This window comes from Patagioenas fasciata, chromosome 2, assembly GCF_037038585.1.
Source record: "Patagioenas fasciata isolate bPatFas1 chromosome 2, bPatFas1.hap1, whole genome shotgun sequence".
In the NCBI taxonomy this organism is placed as follows: domain Eukaryota; kingdom Metazoa; phylum Chordata; class Aves; order Columbiformes; family Columbidae; genus Patagioenas; species Patagioenas fasciata.
This window is the reverse complement of record NC_092521.1, coordinates 163,611,425-163,632,308: the sequence shown is the minus strand read 5'-3', so window position 1 is coordinate 163,632,308 and position 20,884 is coordinate 163,611,425. Positions and strand designations below refer to the sequence as shown.

The 20,884-nt window shown below is 41.2% G+C and overlaps 2 protein-coding genes across 2 annotated transcripts in view; one reads left to right on the top strand and one right to left on the bottom strand.

The window, feature by feature from the left end:
• The first annotated feature begins 3,063 nt into the window (after nucleotides 1–3,063).
• On the top strand, nucleotides 3,064–14,334 carry GORASP1 (golgi reassembly stacking protein 1). Its single transcript, XM_065832812.2, has 9 exons — nucleotides 3,064–3,311; nucleotides 7,032–7,112; nucleotides 8,424–8,627; nucleotides 9,283–9,369; nucleotides 9,727–9,857; nucleotides 10,379–10,520; nucleotides 11,242–11,386; nucleotides 11,733–11,891; nucleotides 12,512–14,334. Exons 1-9 carry the CDS (start codon nucleotides 3,249–3,251, stop codon nucleotides 12,793–12,795), a joined length of 1,296 nt encoding a protein of 431 aa, XP_065688884.1. The 5' UTR covers nucleotides 3,064–3,248; the 3' UTR covers nucleotides 12,796–14,334.
• Nucleotides 14,335–15,298: 964 nt separating this feature from the next.
• WDR48 (WD repeat domain 48) overlaps nucleotides 15,299–20,884 on the bottom strand; it is a 32,240-nt gene continuing 26,654 nt past the window's right edge. The window contains exons 16-19 of the mRNA XM_065832142.2: nucleotides 19,402–19,489; nucleotides 18,811–18,887; nucleotides 17,861–18,053; nucleotides 15,299–17,282 (exon numbers count right to left, since the gene is read on the bottom strand). Coding sequence (XP_065688214.1) covers nucleotides 17,187–17,282; nucleotides 17,861–18,053; nucleotides 18,811–18,887; nucleotides 19,402–19,489 — 454 coding nt within the window. The 3' untranslated portion in view covers nucleotides 15,299–17,186. The remainder of the gene's footprint in view (nucleotides 17,283–17,860; nucleotides 18,054–18,810; nucleotides 18,888–19,401; nucleotides 19,490–20,884) is intronic.

The window sequence follows — 20,884 nt, the reverse complement described above, 5'->3', positions numbered from 1 at the left end:
CTCTTGGCAACAGTATCTCAGAACTCAATGTAAGTGTCACACGAAAAATCACCTCTTTTTGCTTATTTTGAATGCATAGTTTCAACAGTTCCCTTGTTACTGTATTGAAAGATTGCAAACACTCAATTCCTGACACCCCCCCCATTCCACAAATTATTTTAGAGTACATTCTTTCTCTTCTAAATGTAAAAAAGCCCTGGTTTACTTAATTGTTCCCCATGTGGTAACCAGTGACAACTTTAATCATTGCTGCTGCCCTTTTGCAAGCCTTCCTATTTCTACTAATTTTCTTTTTGAAACAGGAGGACAAGATGTGGGAAAACTATGAGTTTATACTCCTATATATACATATATATATAAATATATACTCTTATACTTCTATGAGTTTATATTCAACAATGTCCTCTCTCTTAGTCTCCATTGTTTTCCTGATAGTTCTTAATGGGTTGGATTTTTGGCTATTTTTGATTTCAGAAATGTCACCTTGTAAACTCCAGATCTCACTTCAAGCTATTGCTGAACAGCTCAGAGCCCCGTATTTCACATGTGGAATCAAACAGGATTTTTCCCCACATGTGTAATTTTAAGTTTATCTACCTGTGATTTTATCACCCACCTCATCTTCTCAGATCCTTCTGCAGTTCTGCAACTGCTCCTTTAGTTTTGCTATTCTGAATAATTTCATGACATCACTTCACTTTGCCCTCTCACTGTTTCTCTCTTTGAGCAGGACTTTTAGAATACGAAGAAAAGAAAGATTTGTGTTTTTTCAGATCACTTTTTTGGATGATCTTGCCAAGAAGTGAACATTCACTCCTATAATCTATTTCTTCTCTTTTAACCATTCACCTAAATAAAGATATTTCATGGTATTGCTGCTTAGTTTCCTTAAAAGCCCTGATAAAGCTTTGATAAGGGACTTTCTGAAATCTAAGGACTCACAGCACTCCTTTCTGTACGTTTGTTAACACATTTAGGAACGCCAAGAGATGTGTGAGACAGAATATCCCTTTAGCAGAGCCACATTAAGAATATAATACTCAGGTACCCACTAAAACTATTATTTATTATCGTTTCTACTAGTTTGTTTCATGATAGGCTCTTTAACCTCCTGTTGACACCGCAGTTTATTCATTGGCACACCCACTATAAAAGATGTTCTGGAAAAACAAAAAGGAATTTAAGGAAAAAATATAATTACACAAAAAGGTTCCCAAATGTATGTAGCAGGAAACACAGAAAAATGTTTGGGGCAATTTCATTTTTCCTGAATACTTACAGGCACTTCTATCATGAATACAACGCATAAATCTGCAATCACAGCTTAAAGGTAACACCAGAAAATAGTAATTACTTTAAAAGACTCCTGAGAATATCCTGGTCTTTCTTTGGAGAAAAATGAGCCTGTATGTATGACTTTCAAGCATAAATAGCTATTAAAGTGACAGGAAATTTAAGAGTTTCGCTTGGAAGCAAAGGCAAAGGATGAAGAAAGCAGCTTTTCTTCTTTTCTGTCTTTATGTGTCACACTTGAACCACAAAAATGACGTGGACGGATCCTTTGGAAAAATGCATTTTGGAGGTGAGAGCAGTAACTACTGAAGGAGTTTTACTAAAATGGATGCTTTTATATTGGAATGAAAGTACTCATGCAGGAAGTATAACTGGCACTTAATACAATAATGCTTCAAACTGTTACTATTACTCTAGAAACTATCAGAACTTTTCCATCAATGAGTTAAAAGGTAGAATCACAATTCACCCTAAGTAAACAGATACGGAATTTCAGGGGAATGGAAATATCACTGCTTCTTAATTATTGCCCAAATACAAGGCTCCCTATATCTTGAGAAACAGCAACACTGGACCATTGATTTGTTTCCTCAGCTCTAAGGCTGCAAATTGTCTCAGATGGTGGAGCGCAATACATAATATATACCAACAGGGAGAAAGAGAAGAGAAATTTGGCTCTTTTGAAATGTGCAAAGTAGGTATTGGTAAAAAATAAAATTAAAAAAAATCTTTCTGGATTATATTGACAGGAGAATAAGTTTTTTAAGGCTGTTAGAAGGAAAACAGTAACAAACTGGATGTTTTTTAACAGAGATTTTTAAGAATATACATGGAAAAAATGAATTTATAAGTGAAAGTCTGTTTAAAAAAAAAGAAGAAAAAAAGAAAAAAAAGGCTCTGAGACCCGAAGGTGCACAGTGGCTGCTGGAGGGGCTGCCCAGATCCATCATGGAGCATCCTGGTGCTGATTTAGACCCTGGCAGCCGAGTAAAACACTGGCCCAGGTTGTTGTAACTCACGTGTTTGCTGCATCCCAAATCCTCTCCCTCCTTCCCTTACACTTTAATCCTCCCCTTGGCAACTGGGGGTGTTCAGCTAGAGAAGAGAAGCTCCAGGGAGATTTTATTGCAGCCTTCCCATACTTAAAATGGGCCTGTAAGAAAGATGGGGACAGACTTTTTAGCAGGGCCTGTTGTGGTAGGACAAGGGGTGATGGTTTTAAACTAAAGGAGAGGAGATTCAGGCTGGACATGAGAAAGATTTTGTACACTGAGGGTGATGAGACACTGGCCCAGGTTGCCTAGAGAGGTGATGGAGGAACCACCCCTGGAAACATCCCAGGCCAGGCTGGACGGGGCTCTGAGCAATCTGAGCTGGGTGAAGATGTCCCTGCTCATGGCAGGGGTGGCACTGGGTGACTTTTGGAGGTCACTTCAACCCAAACTATTCTGTGATTTGACACAGAACCAGTTCAGGGCATTGCGAGCAAGAGAGGGGGAGAGAGACCACCCGCCCACCTTCCCTTCCTGGGAGTGAGCCCTGGGCCTCTGCCCCACTGCGAGAGGCCGGCGGCAGCCCCAGCCCGGCTCAGCGCTATGACTCGGTGGCTCTGTGGGTCGGCCAAGCCCCGACAAGGCTCAGCAACCCCCGCACCCTCAGCGCTCCCGCCCGGCCCTTTCCCGCCCTTTCCCGCCTCCCCCGGCAACGCCTCGCTTCCCGCGCCCCGCCCCCGTCTCTAAGGGCGTCTCCACGTCACTCGCTCCACCGGGCCGGTAGGGAGCGGTAATCGAGCCGAATTGCTGCTCCCCTCCGCTGTGCGCGGCCGCTCCGCTCGGCACTCGGTTGCTCCGGCCTGCGACGCCCTCAGCCGAGGGAACGGCGTGAGGGGGATGCTCGTTGCTGCCGCTGCCGTCTGAGCGTCTGGTCCCGTCCCGTCCCGTCCCGCGGTGCCGGGCATGGGGCTGGGTTCGAGCTCCGAGGTCCCGAACGGCGGCGCCGAGGGCTTCCACGTACACGGGGTGAGGCGGCCGCCACCGGGCTCCGCGGGGACTGAGGGCAGTGGGGGGCGCGAGGGGTCTCGCTTCCTCGCTCCTTCCCGCCGCGGCTCAGGGAGGCCGGGCTCGGCGCGGGGGAAGGCGCTGGGCTGGGGGCCGCGGGCTGCCTGGTCCCGATTGTTGGCTCCTCCCGGGGAACTGCCACGGCGGCAGGGGAGGGGCGGCCGCTGCGCTCCGGTTGGCAGCGGGGACCCGCCTGTCGCGCGGCCTCACACCCGCCTGGCGCCGTCACCGGGCTCGGAGCCACCACCTGCCACGTCTGGGCAGCTGGGAGAGCCCTTTGTGCTTCTCTGGAGGAATTAGAAACGCTTTAAAAGTGTCTCCAAATTGGAGAACTGGGCAGTCACCAGCCGCGTGAAGTTCAACCAAGGGCAATTTGCATCTAGAATATTGTGTCCAGTTCTGGGCCCCTCAGTTCCAGAAGGACAGGGAACTGCTGGAGCGAGTCCAGCGCAGGGCAACAAAGATGCTGAAGGGAGTGGAGCATCTCCTGTGTGAGGAAAGGCTGAGGGAGCTGGGGCTCTGGCTTGGAGAAAAGGAGACTGAGGGGTGACCTCAGTAATGTTTACAGATATATAAAGGGTGAGTGTCAGGAGGATGGAGCCAGGCTCTTCCCGGTGACAACCAATGATAGGACAAGGGGCAATGGGTACAAACTGGAACACAAGAGGTTCCACTTAAATTTGAGAAGAAACTTCTTCCTGGTGAGGGTGGCAGAGCGTGGCCCAGGCTGCCCAGGGAGGTTGTGGAGTCTCCTTCTCTGCAGACATTCAAACCCGCCTGGACACCTTCCTGTGGAACCTCAGCTGGGTGTTCCTGCTCTGGCAGGGGGGTTGGACTGGATGAGCTTTTGAGGTCCCTTCCAATCCCTGACATTCTGGGATTCTGTGTGATTCTGTGAAGTGCTGGATTTTGCACCTGAGACACGGCACCCCCGGCTGTACACACAGACTGGGGATGAGATGCTAGAAAGCTGCTCCATGGAGAAGGGTCTGGGGGTTCTGGTCAATGGCAAGTTGAACATGAGCCAACAGTGTCTCTGGGAGCCAAAAGGGACCCATGTCCTGGTGCACCCAGCACAGCACGGCCAGCCAGGCAGGGAGGGGATTGTCCCGCTCTGCTCTGCACCTGGAGCATTCACTGTGTGCAGGGCTGGGGACAAGGGATAAAAAGGAGATAAAGCTACTGGAGAGTGTCCAGAGGAGGAACACGAAGTTGCTGAAGGGTTTGGAGGGGAAGCCGTATGAGGAGCGGCTAAAGTCACTTAGTTTGTTCAGCCTGGAGAAGAGAAGACTGATGGGAGAGCTCATGGCAGCTCCAGCTCCTCACAAGGGGAGGAGGAGGGGCAGGACTGAGCTCTTCTCTTTAGTGACCAACGACAGAACCCGAGGGAATGGCAGAAAGATGTGCCAGGGGAGGTTTAGGTTGGACATGAGGAAAAGGTTCTTCACCCAGAGGGTGCTGGACACTGGAACAGGCTCCCCAGGGAGGTTTCATGGCCCCCAGCCTGACAGTGTTCAAGAAGAGACTGGACAACGTCCTCAGACACATGGTGTGAACTGTGGGGTTGTGCTGTGCAGGGACAGGAGTTGGACTTGATGATCCTTGTGGGTCCTTTCCAACTCAGGACATTCTGTAAGAGTAGTGTTGCTCCCTTCTTCCCCTCTACCCCTTCCAAATTCTCTTGTCTTGACAATTTGCTTAATTTCCCTCAGGATCTTTACAGCATCTTGGCTGGGGGTTAATTACACCTCCAGTCAGTGTTTTCCTGAGGGGCTGTGTCTCACAGTGCTGCATCTAGATGCGAATTTGTTTTAATTTCTCTGCCTGGCAAATTGTCTGCATACATGTTTGCTTAAATGCATATCTTGGAGCTTAAAGATAGGCAGAGATGTTGCTGGTAAGTTAACAGTTATGCAAGTTATTATTTCATTTAGTTTACGGCCTTCCTCCCTGAAATAAGAGTGGAAATGTTGCCATGTGCTGCGTTTTAGCAGTTTGTGTTTCTCAACATCCCCAGATGTGCTTAGGGTACCAGTGTTGTTACATGATCTGCTTTTGTCGGTCTCCTTCAATTAGTTATCTCCATCAGAAATGACGGTCACAACGTGCTTCCTTAAGTGCAGGATGCTGCACAGTTGTTTGTACTGGAGGATGATTTTAGTGACCTACAGTATGCAGGAGATCAAGGGGTTTTTTGTTTTGTTCTGGTTTGGGTTTTTTTGTTTGTTTTGTTTTCTTTTTCTCCAGGAAATTCATGCATTTTTTGATACGGTGTCATTTTGAAAACCACATTCTGCAGGCTTTTCTTACAACTCACAGTTTCGTGGTGGAATTTGTATGGCTTTTAGACATCTCAATAACAATGTCATGAGCTCCATCATAACTCCCATGTACTTCTTTTTGGGTATATTTTTGTCCTTGACATTGTGTTAGGTGTTAGTTTCATTGTAAGGTTTCTTGCACATTATTTAGAATTCGGGTGTAGGGTAAACTCTTTTTAACCTTCAGCTTGGTTCAGTACAAGCTGGCTCTTTGCTTTTCATGCAGTTTAGGGTTGTGATGAAAGTTATAGTGGTTACAGTGGTCAGTCTTGACTGTTTAATGATAAAGCATGATTTTTTTTCTCTATGAAAGCTTTTACTTAAGTAACTATGCTCTTACTTAGGTATATTTTATAACTTGCATAGACTGTTGTGCCAGCTTAAGCCCCAATACCGATACAACATTATGAAAACAAAAAGCAGTTTAGTAACACAACACCAAATGTAAGATATAACAGTTTTAACTTTGCTAGCAATTAACATTTTAGTTTAGATGATGCGTGGTTTCTACCTTAGCACTTAAATTGTGGGCTGGCATTTCAGGAGTCAGATATATTGCAGGTTATGGGCTCTGCTGCTGAGTTCACAAAAAGTAAAGTTACATGCAGAATGAATTCTAACTATGTTTGCAATAGTTCTCTTAAAGTTATGTTGCTTTGTTAATACACCTTGAAGTGAGTGTACTCTCATATACTCTGCATGTGTCAAGTTCTGTGTAATTTCTGGTGTTTATTTTTTCCTGGTTCGAATGTGTTTTAATAGCTATTTTTTATATCTCCGTATTATACCCGTTTTACGATAACTTGCTTATAGTGAAATTGAGGTGTTGTAACTCTTGGTTCTTATGGATCTTTTGTAAGTGATGGCAATCTTCTTGACCAGTACTTGTGGTTAGTCATGTGTTTGTAGCATAATCTCTTTAAGTGTTCCTGTTCTCATGTGCTGTAAATTGTGGGAACCTAATTGTAAATTATGTTTATGTAAAAAATGGCTGTAATGCCATTAGGGACTCTCAGTGTGCTCAGGCTGTTAGTAGCATGGAATAAAATTCTGAAGCAGTGCTTTGAAAACTAAGCCCTTTTCCAAAGTCCTCAATATTTAATAATTCCATGCTCTGGACCCTGCATCACAATACTTGTCTTGTATGGAGTTCAGTACCTCTTTTTTACAGCTTAGTTAGGACACCAGTTGTTCATAGTTCTATAAAACTAAGTGCACAATTGTAGACTGCTTCCTGAGGTCTGTTACATGGTGTCACATCTCTGGTTGAACTCAAAAGTAAATATTGAATCAAGTATAAAGATTAACATTGCTGCTTAATGTAACTAGAGCTCAGTGTATAATAAAATATGTTTTGCAGGTTCAAGAAAACTCCCCAGCTCAACAAGGAGGACTGGAACCTTACTTTGATTTCATCATTGCGATAGGACACACTAGGCTTGTAAGCCTCAAATGATTTATTTTTTTATCCCCTGCATGAAATATGTGTATTCTAGTGATGAAATGTAGAAGCCAAAGCTGTCACAATAAAGAAAGTTTTCATACTGGACATTGTATAGGGCATTAACAAGGTAAAGGGAAACTTGGTGGTGTTCAAAGTCTCCTCTCTGGCTGGATCCAAATTTGAGGGAAGTCTCATTTATGCCTTTAGTCACCTTAAGTTCTTAACACATTAACACAATGTTTGTTATATTACTCATTCATGCTTATTTTCTGCCACAAGGTGACTATTGAATGGGCGAGTCAATGGTAAGAGCTCAACATTTGTTTAAACAAACTTATTTCAACATTTGGTAGAACATGAAAAAAAGTCATGGCTTGTCTGCTTATACTTAAGAGTGGGAACACAATTCCTGTATGGTGAGGTATGGAAGAAGAGTTGATTTTTGGTTTAAAAGACTCACAGCTTTGGCAGTATGCTTCATCCTAGCTCCAAACAAGCTGAATTTATTGTCTTGCTTTTATTAGTAGAGGTGTCTTTTTGGAAGTGATCATTGTAATGGTGGAAGATCACAGTCAATCTTTTAACATGACAAAAACAATTATAGTCCTCTAGGCTACTCCCAAGTAATCTGTCTTTTCACAGCCAATTTGCGATGGCTTTGAAGGGTTATTGAGTGTGGACTGGGATTAGCGGTGTGAAGTAAAACGTTGCTGCTTATCCTTACAACTACATAGTTGAGACCTAATATTGCTGATGTAATTGTATAGCAGTTATGAAGAACAGCAAAGCAAGTGAGGAAACTGAGTAACAGTGATTACTTGTATAAAGGAACATGAGCTGACAGTGCTGACTTGTTCCTAATAAAAGAAAATTTAACTGCTGGGACTGATTGTGAGACACAGAGCCTAAACTTTGATGGGTTTAGTTCACTGTATTCAAATTAAAATGGGCCTGTTGCGATAAGACAAGGGGTGATGGTTTTAAACTAAAGGAGGGGAGATTCAGGCCAGACATGAGGAAGAAATTTTTGACACTGAGGGTGGTGAAACACTGGCCCAGGTTGCCCAGAGAGGTGGTGGATGAACCATCCCTGGAGACATCCCAGGCCAGGCTGGACAGGGCTCTGAGCAACCTGAGCTGGTGAAGATGTCCCTGCTCATGGCAGGGGTGGCACTGGATGAGCTTTGGAGGTCCCTTCAACCCAAACAAACTATTTTATGATTCTAAATTCTGTCACATGAGTGATGTCTGTGTTACTGGTGCAACTAGAAATAATGTTAATCATGCATCTCTTTCTGTGCTCCACAGAATAAAGAAAACAATATGTTGAAAGATCTGCTGAAGGCGAATGCTGAAAAAGCAGTGAAGCTGGAGGTGTATAATATCAAAACAATGAAAGTAAGAGAGGTGGAAGTGATCCCCAGTAACATGTGGGGAGGACAAGGTCTTCTAGGAGCCAGCGTGAGGTTCTGCAGTTTCCAGGGAGCCAATGAACACGTGTGGCACGTTTTGGTGAGACAGAATTTTTTGGTGGCTTGTTAATGTTCATACCACCTTATTTTAAAGTGTAATGTTTAGAATTAACTTATAAGTAGAAGTACAATGCTGAAATTGCACAGAAGAAGGGAACACGGCCTTGAAAGTTTGAGCTATTTCAATAGGGACAAGTAGTGGGTTGCTGTTAGTGTTGCCTGTTGCCGTGAAGAAAACTAATTTCATCCCAGCCAGACCAAAGAGTTTTTGATGGGGAAAAGGATTTTTCATCTTATGTTAAAGAATCAATGGCAAAAGCGAAAAAGATTCTGGTCCCTGTGTTGGCTCAGCTTCATCAAAGTAATATTAATGTTACAAAAAGCACCATGAAGTTATTGAAAATGAAGAGCGAGAGCTGAGAGTAGGAAAGAATAGGAAAGACTCTTATGTTTCTGGTTGTTTAAATAAATGCAACTTTTCAACATCTTCAGACTATCTTATTTTGAATTGATAGTATCTTGGTCTTTCTTATTCAGCATGTTTTACAAGATGTCACACGTAGATGTAGACTGTAGGGCTCCTGTTTTATCGCATCCATAAAAAACTTCTTTCCTTCTGTTGCTTTTGGAGGTAGATTTCAGTTTTGACCTTGGAGTAGCGTATCCTGCTGATGATACGTGTTGTTCTTTCACAGGATGTTGAACCTGCATCTCCTGCAGCTCTCGCTGGTCTCCAGCCGTACACCGACTACATCGTTGGATCCGATCAGATTCTTCAGGAGGTAGGGTGTGTGTTCCTTCAAGCACTGATTATCTTCATGCTGCCAAGTGTATGTTGTAGGGTTTGGCTTTTTATAAACCTAATTGCGTGTACATCAAATGTATGGGGATAGTTTTTGGGGATTTTGGGAGGTTGATGGTTATGACAGATGCCTTACGGTTGAGGTAAACATTATCTTTTTTAATCGGACAGTAAAAAAGTTGCTCCTAATGATCAAACTACACCAGTGAGTGTGAAGTCTGTCTTTGAGTTTTTAATGTCTCATGTTGAAGTAAGTAACTGCGTAAAATGCTAACTTGTTTCCAGCTACTTATCTTACACATTTGAGTTTAATAACTATTTTTCTCCTTTCTTTTAGTCAGAGGATTTCTTTTCCCTGATTGAATCCCATGAGGGGAAGCCGCTGAAGCTGATGGTTTATAACACTGAAGCAGATTCCATTCGAGAGGTAGTTGTGACTCCCAATGGAGCTTGGGGTGGAGAAGGAAGGTACTGATCTCCGGACAGTCACTGCCTGATGACAGGTTATATACTCACTGTAAATGAGATGTTAAGAGTATTATTATTATTGATGACAGTTTGTTTTCAAGTTAAGCCTTGTTTTCTTAGACTTTTCATACAAAACTGTTCATATTTCCTTAAAAAAATGAAAGCTTAGAACTAGGAATTAGGTGTGTTCTGGATCTAATCCTGTTTGAGTGGAAACCAGTGGCAAAACGTGATTTCCCCAGTAGTAGATTCATTAGCTGTGTTCTCACAGTCAAACGTTCAGTTAAAGCAAGAACAAAATCCAAACCTGGTCAGATAATGTATTTTGTAACTGAAAGGTAAATTATGTATGTCTAAGGGTCAATTGCAGAGTGCTCCTTGAGTGTTAAAAGTGAAATTATTCTTGCAGGTAGGTGGTTTTTGCTGTAGAATATGACTCAAAATCTTCCGAATTTAAAACACATACTAGCTTTGTTAAGAACACCTTTTTTTTCAAGTCTTGTTTTACTTTTCTTGTACAGTTTAGGATGTGGTATTGGATATGGCTATTTGCACCGAATTCCAACACAGTCTATAGTGTCAAATAAAAAGCCAGAGAGCAAACCACCTTCACCCTTGCCAGAAGCTGGAACTCCTGTACCATCTACTAATGGTTACACAGAGGTATGTAAGGAATTAGTTACGTTCTCTGGAGCTTCACACTTTTCTGTGTGTTGGAACATTCATAATACAGTATATTTGAGTGCAGCACACAATTCTGATGAGCTGGGTGAAGGGAAAGTGAGAGCCCATGATGCTGAACAGATGACAGGAAGAGTAGCATGAGCAAGAAATGTTTTATTTTCTAAAACTTCCAGCTGCTATTCTGCCATATTCCTCACTGCATTAGGGTGTAATTACATATATTACAATTACTCTTTCACCACCATTAGCCAATATAAATTTTTGCCAGATATTTCCTTCCTGTTTTGAAGACTTGCATATTACAGCTGTATCAGTTAATTAGAATACTCTTCTCACTAGGAAGTAAAACAGAATCACAGAATAGTTTGGGTTGGAAGGGACCTCCAAAGCTCGTCTGGTCCAACCCCTGCCATGAGCAGGGACATCTTCACCCAGCTCATGTTGCCCAGAACCCTGTCCAGCCTGGCCTGGGATGTCTCCAGGGATGGGGTGTGGATTGTTCTTCTAAGAACTAACTGGCTTTAAAAGGCCACATCGGAATATGTCCTAATCAGTGGCTTCAGTATCGGTTTCAGCCTCGTAGGTTCTCTCTGAATTGATGTACTTGGAGCCCAAGGCAGAATGCTTTCATAGGAAGGTTGCCTTCAGGTGAAGCTTTCAATATCAAAAGATGGTTTTCCTTCTTACTGTGTTATTCCAGACTCCGTTATTGGCACCAACTTCTGAGGGTGAGAACTCTGAAATAGTCACAAACTTGGATGATTCCCCAGATCAAGAAATGAGTAGTTACTCACCAGAAAGCACACTCTCTCCTCCTCCCCCTCTCCAGAGAGTTATGGATCCAGGTATATTTTCTTAGGTGCTTTTTTTCAGCTATTCTTTAGAGGTCATCTAAGTAAACTAATATGGTTTGAGACTTTAATACAGAACTACAAGCACTGGTGGTGCTTTTCCCTAAAGCTTTTTGACTTGAGTGGGTTTCAGAACTGTAGAATTTGGGCACTAGGAGCCTAACTGAGGTTAACATTCTACAGAAGTCTTTCCACTGATGACAGCCAACTTTTAGGTTAAATTTACTTGCATTTAGTGGGAAGGAGACATCATTGACTTGAGTCTGGGTATAACATGTCTTTTTGAATCAATAATTTTGTGTTTATCTAAAACAGAACTAATATTTGCTTTCTCCTTCAGGATTTCTAGATATGTCTGGTCTTTCTTTCCCTGAACTCACTGATGTATCAAGAGTGTCCAGCATGGCTTCACCTGCCTCCTTCAACGTACCAGCAGCAGGTGCTTCAGTGGGCACTGAAGAGTTAACGATGTCAAACAATGACACTTCTGGTTATTTTGGTGAGTGCATTCAAGATTTCCTTTAGGCCTCTGACCTCATTTCTGGAAACACAATAGAAAAAGTAGCAGAAATCAGGTGTAGAAGTGGACAAAAACTAATAAGGCTTTTTTATAAGATTAGAGAATGGGTGTCTTTTTCTTTAAATGAAAATGTTGATGATCCAGATTAAACTGACCTTAAAAGGAGGTATTTCTAAAATCAGGGTAAACGAGTTTTTTGTATCACAGGCTTCTCTTTACAGTTGTCAAGTGAAAACAAAATGGCAGTGACTTTTCTATTAAAAACAAAAGTATCTTCATATTATGACTGCCTTTCCTTTTGAAAGGTGGGGTGAATAAGACTTGTAGTACAAAATACAACATCTCTAGCATAGGAATCCAGCAGCCCACATGGTTTGTGGTCTCTTAGAAACCCACGCTCACCATCGGATTTTTCTGGATTTGGGCCGAACGCAGTAACCGCAGCCCGTGTATTGGACAGTTGTGAATCTGGTGACATTTCTGTGCGAGGAGTCTCAGTCAAGCTGATTCTCTAGATGTGTGGTAACCAGAGGCACTGCCTGTTAGCCTGACAGCTTTTGGTTTTGTTTTGTTTTTACAAACTATTTCTATTTTTCCAGAAAATGCCACAGCTTTGGACCCTGAAGATGTAACCATGTCTTCTGAAGGCTCCGCCAAGCAGCACGAGTTGGACGACCCACTGCCTTCAATTCCATCTTTACCTTCTTTTGCTCTTCCTGATGAAATTTCTTCAAACACAACAGTAGGAACTGATCCCGATAACGAAGGAGCAAAGCTGCTCTTAGACAGTGCTGAGAGCTCGTTAACCACGACTCCGGTGAAACCAGACGATGAAGCAGCAAGTGAACAGAGAGAGGAAGAAGCTGCACAAGATCATGAGTGAAATGGATGCTGCTTTTGTTTACAGACTGCATATGCTGTAATGCTACAGCTTGGAATATTTTTCTTGAAATAATCTTGAAAGATTTTGAAAGAATAACAGTGATTCTATTTTGTTAGTGTAAGACAATATTATAAAAGAAATTGTATGAAATACATACCTGTCTTTTCCAATCATTGTTTAATGATTGAGCAGCTGTGTTGAAACTTTGAATGCTGTCCAAAATCACCAAGTTAATGGAGAAATCAATGCAGAAAAAAGTTGGAGATGGGCAAAATGTCAAGTTCCTGAACTCACATTCGCCTACAAATGCTCCTGAATGTAATTGTGAAGGCACGTTGCCTGAACACTTATGATGATTTTCTCAGTATGATTGATGGCATTAAAAAAATATTGATGGTTTTGACTTGCTAGAAAGCTTTTCTAATGGTACACATTAATTTGACAGGTCTTATGTCTTCCAAGGCCCTTTCCTACCCCATGTTATCTTTATTCCTACTCTACAAACTGTTGTTTTTCTTGTTTTAGCGTCCCTTATCTGTTACAGTTGTTCATGTACCTTCTTTACATCTACCTTATGGTTTGAAGTTGCAGCACATAGATGGGACAACATCGTGTGGGTGGGTCCTGTCATTCACTTCAACACTTTGATGGATCATGTGGTGATCTTTCAGTTAAAAAAAAGAAGGAAATGATGAGGGTTGTTTGAAACAAACTGAAGTCAAAGATGATTCTAATTAAGGCCCATGTGTTTTCAGGGTGATTAACCTTTCAGTGGAGTTGAATGTGTCTTTGTTTCTGTAGTGACAGAGAAATAGCTTTTCCTTAGTTGTGCTTTTCTTTGTACCCATTTCTGGTTTTGCACAAAGAAATGGGGATGGAACACATTAGTGGAGCAACACCTCTTGCTTTTTGTAGCTTTTTTGTTGTGCACTTGTCTTCAAACGGCTTCTGAATGTAACAGTAAACATGAAATGAACAATGAAAGAGACACGTGGGTGTTTCTGTACGCATCAGGGCAGCCATTTATCATGGAATTTTACATCTGTTAATTAAGAATAACTTGACTAGAGCTGGTACAGTGAGTGTGGTGAGAATCTTCCATACACTAAGAGAATTATTTAAAGAATAATTTGTTAAGCTCTACCTGGAGGCAGTAGAACAAAGAGATTTGAAGTCTGCTGTGCTAAATGGTGTGTTCATAGTGAACAGATTTGTTTTTCTATGTTGCTAAAATAAATTTCCTCTATTGCTAAAAGGGTCAACAGCCAAACACTAAAAATAAATGTAATTTAAGCTATTGCTAAGTTTGTTTGGTCTTACAGCCTGTTGGGCATCTAAGTGATCTATTTGTTGCTTTTTGTTGTTTATTTAAGACTGTTTCTAGTCTTAACCCCTTTGTCAAAACTGTTTTCTAAGCTGGTAGTAGCTCATTTGAGTGGTGCTGTTCTACAAGCGCCCTTTAGAAGTTTCAGAGCGGGGAATGTCAAAAGTCACACTATATTTCAAATGTCACAGTAATAAAAGACATTAACACTTGCAGCAGTCTGTGTCCAGTCTGCTTCATGTTAATGGCTCTTGGAAGGGGAGGTGGTTTATGTTTATGAAGACTTGAATCTTTTTTCATAACAAGTGAACAATGGCCTAACATAAATGATAAAGTTACTAGTTAGAGGTTTAAGGCTCTGTTTGGTTTTCTGAACAGTTAAGTGCTAAGTGAGGTACATTTTAACTGTACAGATCCCTTCTGAGCTTCTCTTCTCCAGCTGAACAGCCCCAGCTCTCTCAGTCTGTCCTCCTCAGAAAGATGCTCCAGACTCCTCATCATCTTCACAGCCCTTGGCTGGACTCCCGCCAGTAATTCCTTGTCCTTCTTAAGCTGGGGAGCCCAGAACTGGACACAAAACTCCAGATGTGGCCTCACCAGGGCAGAGTAGAAGAGGAGGAACAGCCTCCCTCCACCTGCTGGTCACACTTTTCCTAGTGCACCCCAGGTACCGCTGGCTTTCTTAGGCACTGACTTACTGCGTCCTCTCTGAGAGCAGCCTGGCCGTCGCCAGTTCGCACAGCAAAGGCTTTGAGTATTCTGTACCAGCACCTTCAGCATCAGGAAACCCACCCCTGTGTCTCTTACAAGGCTATAACTCTTACACATCCAGAAAACTCTGTGACAACGGGCACGAGTCGCTTGTAGCAAGGCCGTCTTTTCTTAGGGACTGCACTGCTGCCAGCACAAAATCATTTTCGTAGTACCAAAGCACGTGCTGCTCACACAAACAGCATCACTGGAGCGCATCCTCCACCTCAACAGGACCTCAGAGCTTGCATCTGAAGGCTTGCATGCCTGCTCAATTCTTAGATCCAATGCTATTACACGATCATCTTTAAGAGATGCCATTTCTTGAGGCTTCAAAGGGTTCTCAAGTCCTTTGTAATTGAACCATGAAATGGTAATGACTCAAGCTCTACAACTGCATAATTGATCCAATACACACAACAACTTGAAAATATTTTAACTAAAGCCTTTTATTCTATACAACTGTGAAACGTCATTTACCCTTCTGGCATTGCAGACTCTTCTGTCAGTCCTGAAACTGTGTTTTGGGATGGTTAGGGGGGAAAAACAAATAGAAATAAAAGAAGAAAAATTACAACCTTGGCTGATTTCAAATGAAATTCCTGGAGCGGTTCCAATGTGCACAACAGGACAGCAAAACAACCAGAAAACAACCAACCAGTATCTATTGGAACAAGCGCAAACCTCTGCTATTAATAAATACAAAGTCAGGGCAATTTGTGAATGAAAGTTACAGTTCTGTTTAAGCATTTAATTCACAAATATCACTAAAAATGTGCAGGTACAGCACAATTGCGTCAAACTGAGCATACACACAAAGTGGGATTAAGAACTGAAACCGACTCAAAAGACAGGGAAGAAGACATGCTAGTTTAGTTCTGAACCATATCTTGTTTAAGCAATGAGCTTGTTTAGCGAGGCTAAGAGTACAGAAGGGAATAATTCGACTATTTTTTTCCAAATAAAACACAATGAAAAATATTTTATGTTTTCTTTGAGCAATACAATCCCAGTAATAGAATTTATTGGGACTTTCTTTAGGCCTCAACCTAAATCTTGATAGCAAGACACAGGAAGGGCAAGAGCGTCTGTCTCCTGAAGAAACTCGAATAATACACTGCCCTTTGAAGGCACTTGTGCTTCTGCTTCAGACAAGAATCATTCGGACACAATTTCTTTATGAGGATTTATAATTTGCTCCGGCTACAAATAGTTTTATGGGACAGCCCCTCATTTTCTCACAGAAAGCTGAAATGCCTTTAATCCCTCCCCCCAATAAGTTAAACTCTATAAAAGACTATGAGGCTACAACAGTCACGGGTTTTTAGAAAGAACAGTGAAAAGAAGATCCGCAGAAACCTATAACAAAAGAACAAATGCATATAAAACTTCAGAAAAGAAGAGTAAGTATTTTTATATCATGACTATGAAGTCTGCTCAGAAGTCTCTAACGTTAAACATATTTTCAGAATGGTCTGAAGTTTTAACAAAATGTCACGTAGTTTTGGAGCACAGTCACCAAAAATTAGACTAGTGTGTCTTTAGAACACCCAGGTTACAGTGCAGGAAGAAGTTTTATATATATATATATATATGTATATTAAAAAACCAATCTTGTTAAGTTGCTGCAAAGCATGTTCACTCTGTTACGATGCACAGCACCATTGGACTGACCCTGCTGCAATACTTATCTAGTGTTCTTACTCTGCCTGCCAATAGCAACTGAGTTGCAATATTAAACCAAATCTGACGTTAACCCTTTGTTTGTAATTAAATGGGCCGTTTCTTTCAAGTAGGCAATACCTATTTTCTGCTGTTTTCCCTATTTCTTTAAGTGGTAGAAATGTTTGAGTAGCACTGTTCGAACTTTATGAATGGAATGTACTAAAAATACCTCGTGTGTGGTTCTGGATTATTCTGTGAACGCGGCGACTAATATGGTCAAAATGGTTTAGTATCGAGCATGAGCAGATGAGGATATTATGTTCCGGAAACACAAAAAAGCCAAAAGGAGGAAGAAAAAGTCTGCATTGGGTTATCACCCGTTCTCTGTACACCTCACACAACACCAACCACTCAGGGACTTCCCATCTCATTGGCTGAGACAAGGACAGACTTTAGTTTAAGTCATATAGATATTTTTCCTCTATATTACAGATCTATTAGTCGCTTCAATTAAATGTATACTTTCCGTCCATACTGAGTCATCAGAAGTCTCATCTACCTTAGGGGTTCAGTGGGCTTCTATAGTACTAACTCTTGGAACCAGTACAGTACGGCCAAGTAAATGAGTAACCACTCGGGTCCTCCGCTCCCTTCACGTCGATTTCTGGCGATAATGAAGCGTCAGGTCGCCCCCGCTCTTCCAAATGAAGTGCTTTACAGTTCGAAGGTCCATATTCGGATCCAAAACCTAAATGGTAAGAAGTTCATCTTTTATTCCACAAGTCAGAAATTCAAAGCTAAAATGCTCCGGTTGGGCAAAACAATCCCATGGGTGAACTGGCATCAAATATGAACCATGCGAAGGCTCAGAGTTTTCAACCAGCAAGTAAATCTGTTGCGTTGCTGCAAGATTTTACCCATGTAACATTTAATTTCACATTGCAACCACCTCCTCAATCTTCATGTGCTTATTACACTTATTAGACAATCCATGATTTTGGACAAACTTAAACCCTGCTAGAAAGGTAGAACTAAAAACATGCCAAAAATGCTAGAAATGGAACTCTGTGGGACTCTTAAGTCCATTTGTTGAGTATGAGTGACCAATCCTATCAAGGCTACCAGTTAAAACCAAATTAAACAGGCATGCTACATATATTCTTTGATCCAGCTGTTTGCGACTGTCTGAACTTTTGTCACCAACTGGTTAACAAGACGTCAAAACATTTCCTCAGTTTTAAAGGTAACATATAGCATTTCAAGCTCAGTATTCAGAAATTCACAGTTGCTTCATTGCTGGACATGGCTTTTGCTCGACTAACTCACCTGGTCCTGGCACAGCAGTTCAATCTTCTCCTCCGCTAGCACAGCGATGTCCTCCTCTTTTTCTTGTTCTCCTGCTTTTTCATTATTGGAAGAGCTGGTTGTCTGGGACTCGTTATCCAAGTTGATGATTTTCTCATACACGTGTTCCATCACTTTTCTCACCTGCAGCATATCACTTGCTGACAGTCGGTCTCTAGATAATTTAAGTGAAGTTTAGAAGGAAAAACAAACTTGAGAAACTGTATTTCTTATCTTCCAAATACCTGAATTTGTAGGAAATGATGCAAGCACAGAGATAAGACCTTCCTATAATAAACTTAACAGTAAATTATCACAACCATCCAGAATATCATGATCATAACAGCTATTTCTCCAAAGATCCAGAGAGCTGAAAGGACACAAAAAAGCTCTAAGATATCCAAAAGACCAAATTAAAATCAAATCTTAGATGATGAGTATTGTACACAACCCTTAGTTTTTTAATAGAAAAGGGATCAGTAGGAGTAGGGCAGAGGATATGGAATAATAAGAGGTAAACCATAATATGGTGTTCACCCCACTAACAGAAGGACATTCTAAAGTAATAAGCAGCAGCAGTTTTTCCATAAAGCAGAGAAAAAGTCTATGAAGTTGCTCCTTCACAAATTGTCTCTGATGTAAAGAATTCAACAAGACTTAAAGAGGCATTAGACATTTGTGGAAAATACCATTTATATGTAACAATTTGGGGTGTTTTCTCTATGACACTGACTTTGTATCTGAGGAGCTGCACTGATTTCTAACCTATACAGCTCCCAGTCACAGCTAATGTGACAGGCAGACTATCTTGCATTCCTCACTGTCAAGTTTTGTACCCTTTCCTTTTAAAAAGCTATTATTCATCACAGTTAGAAAGAGGAAACATAATATAAATATCATTGGTTAACAACAATAATTTATGCATTACTTACTTCTTTAGAGTTTTTGCCCCTGATGATGAATGAGGTTGGAGGTAGAAGGGAATCTTATTGAATTTGGGCATATTTTTCTAGAAGGAAACAAATTTGAAAAGTTTTAATTTAGGATGGACTGTGATCAGCCCCTATTTCCACCAGCTGGTATGTGAAGTATATTCAGCTCCTAATCATCAAAACCCAAGAGAGATTCTTAATCAACATAACCAGCATGGCCAACCTCCAATTTACTCACACTCCTAAGATACTTCAGTTTAGATGATGCACATTAGATTTAGATTTTAAATATAAATTATCATTTATTTCAAAGGAAATTGGGTAGTATCAAAGCAATAGAAGAGTATCTTCTGTTCCTGAGCTCCACACTTTAAAAGGATATAAGTTATGCACAGTGCTTTCAATTCTTTTTCTAAGACTTTCTGTCAAGAGAAAGTGAGTAAAAATAACCAGACACATTAAAAGATAATGAATCTCAAATACAGACCTTGAGATCACTTGTTTTAAATACAGAGCACAAACTTCAAATGTCATTTCAAATTCCACACAGGTAAAAAACTTGTAGGCAAAATCCATATAGGTGACACTTACATCCACAGTGATGTCAATCACCCATTGTGGCACAGTTTCATTTAGAAGCATAGATTCCGTTTCACCACCTGAATCCCGACATAATAACCTAAGACACGCAGAAATAACCTTTGTGAATGGAAGTAATCACTGTAATGTGCATTAAAAAGCTTTCAAGCAACGATCTGCACACTTTAATGGACAGGGAGCTTGAACTTGGTTAGCTGCCCTTATACTTATCAACACCAAACTTATTGGGGAAGTGATCACATATTTTCTATAAAGACCAGGAAAAGTAGTTGGGAGGAAGAAGAGAGATCCCCAAAGCACAAACAGGGAGGTGTTTCAGGAGACCACAGCCTCTGGTACAGAGACATTTAAAAACATCCTTTGCTCATGGATTGCGAATATTGAAGCAAAAAACTGTCAGGAGAAAGGGAACAGCACCTGGTATAAAGTAATTATTTTCTGCTTAGAAAAAATGAGCTTTGCATGTAAAGTGTTTGCTAAGCTCTCACCAAATGGAAAGAACAAAACCAATTTACATGCAATGGTGAAACTGAGCCCTATCTAATTTATACGTTCCAATCAAGCATTTTGTCAGAGATTCCTGTAACACACTCTTGAGGTCCAATAAGTATGGTTTGTTCTCTCCAACGGTCTCTGTCAGTGTTGTTTGAGAACAACCTGTATAACATCCATCAGTACAGTATGGATGCAAATATTAAGCCACAGCTACAGTGTAAATACATTGATACTGCAGGAAAAATTCAGTTTTCAAAGCTGAAAAAGGTTACTTTGCTTTACTAACCAATCTATAGAGTGAAAGGTACCTACTTTTGGGCCTGGGAAGCAAAAATAACAAGTCAAATATCTCCCACCCCTCAAATTTAAAATCCACTAGGTCAGTAAATGTTAAAATGCTTCACGGTATTTGAAAGCTTGCAATTTGTTTTGCAGCACTATTAAACCATCTCTGATGTACCATGTATCACAGACTTTTCAACATAGAATGAACAGAAATAGAAATCAGTATATACACATTATAATATAGAACCTGTGCTCCCACCTGCTGGAGCTGAGGACCTTCTAACAGGTCATCAGTTCTAATTTTGGGAGCATATAAACCAACTCTCTAATGAGCAGGATCTCCTGTCCAAGTCATTAATGCTTAAAGACCAGCACAACAAACCCGTACCAGAAGTTCTACAAGAATCTGAAGCAGTACAATTTCATTCTGCAGGAAGAGGGGACCCAAAAAGATCTAAAAGAAATGACACACAACTAAGAACAAATACAACTTACCATTGTGAAACCCCTCACCTTGTTGATGTTTAAACTCAGATACTCAGGTGGACAATGCAAAATTGTAATTAATTGCTGCTTATTTTGCCTGTCAAGGGTGTGTCTTGGATACACAGTACAAATCAGACACAAGTATTACATTTTGACAACACTCGTTCTTGCACAAAGGAAGTGGTTGTTTAGCCACTGAATTTACACT

What these genes read in the sequence shown, in the direction of transcription:
- GORASP1 (XM_065832812.2), top strand. Translation starts at nt 3,249, where the DNA reads ATGGGGCTGGGTTCGAGCTCCGAGGTCCCGAACGGCGGCGCCGAGGGC. An exon ending in AGGGCTTCCACGTACACGGG is followed by an intron (nt 3,312 to 7,031) that starts GTGAGGCGGCCG and finishes TATGTTTTGCAG; the next exon opens with GTTCAAGAAAACTCCCCAGC. An exon ending in CTACTAATGGTTACACAGAG is followed by an intron (nt 10,521 to 11,241) that starts GTATGTAAGGAA and finishes GTGTTATTCCAG; the next exon opens with ACTCCGTTATTGGCACCAAC.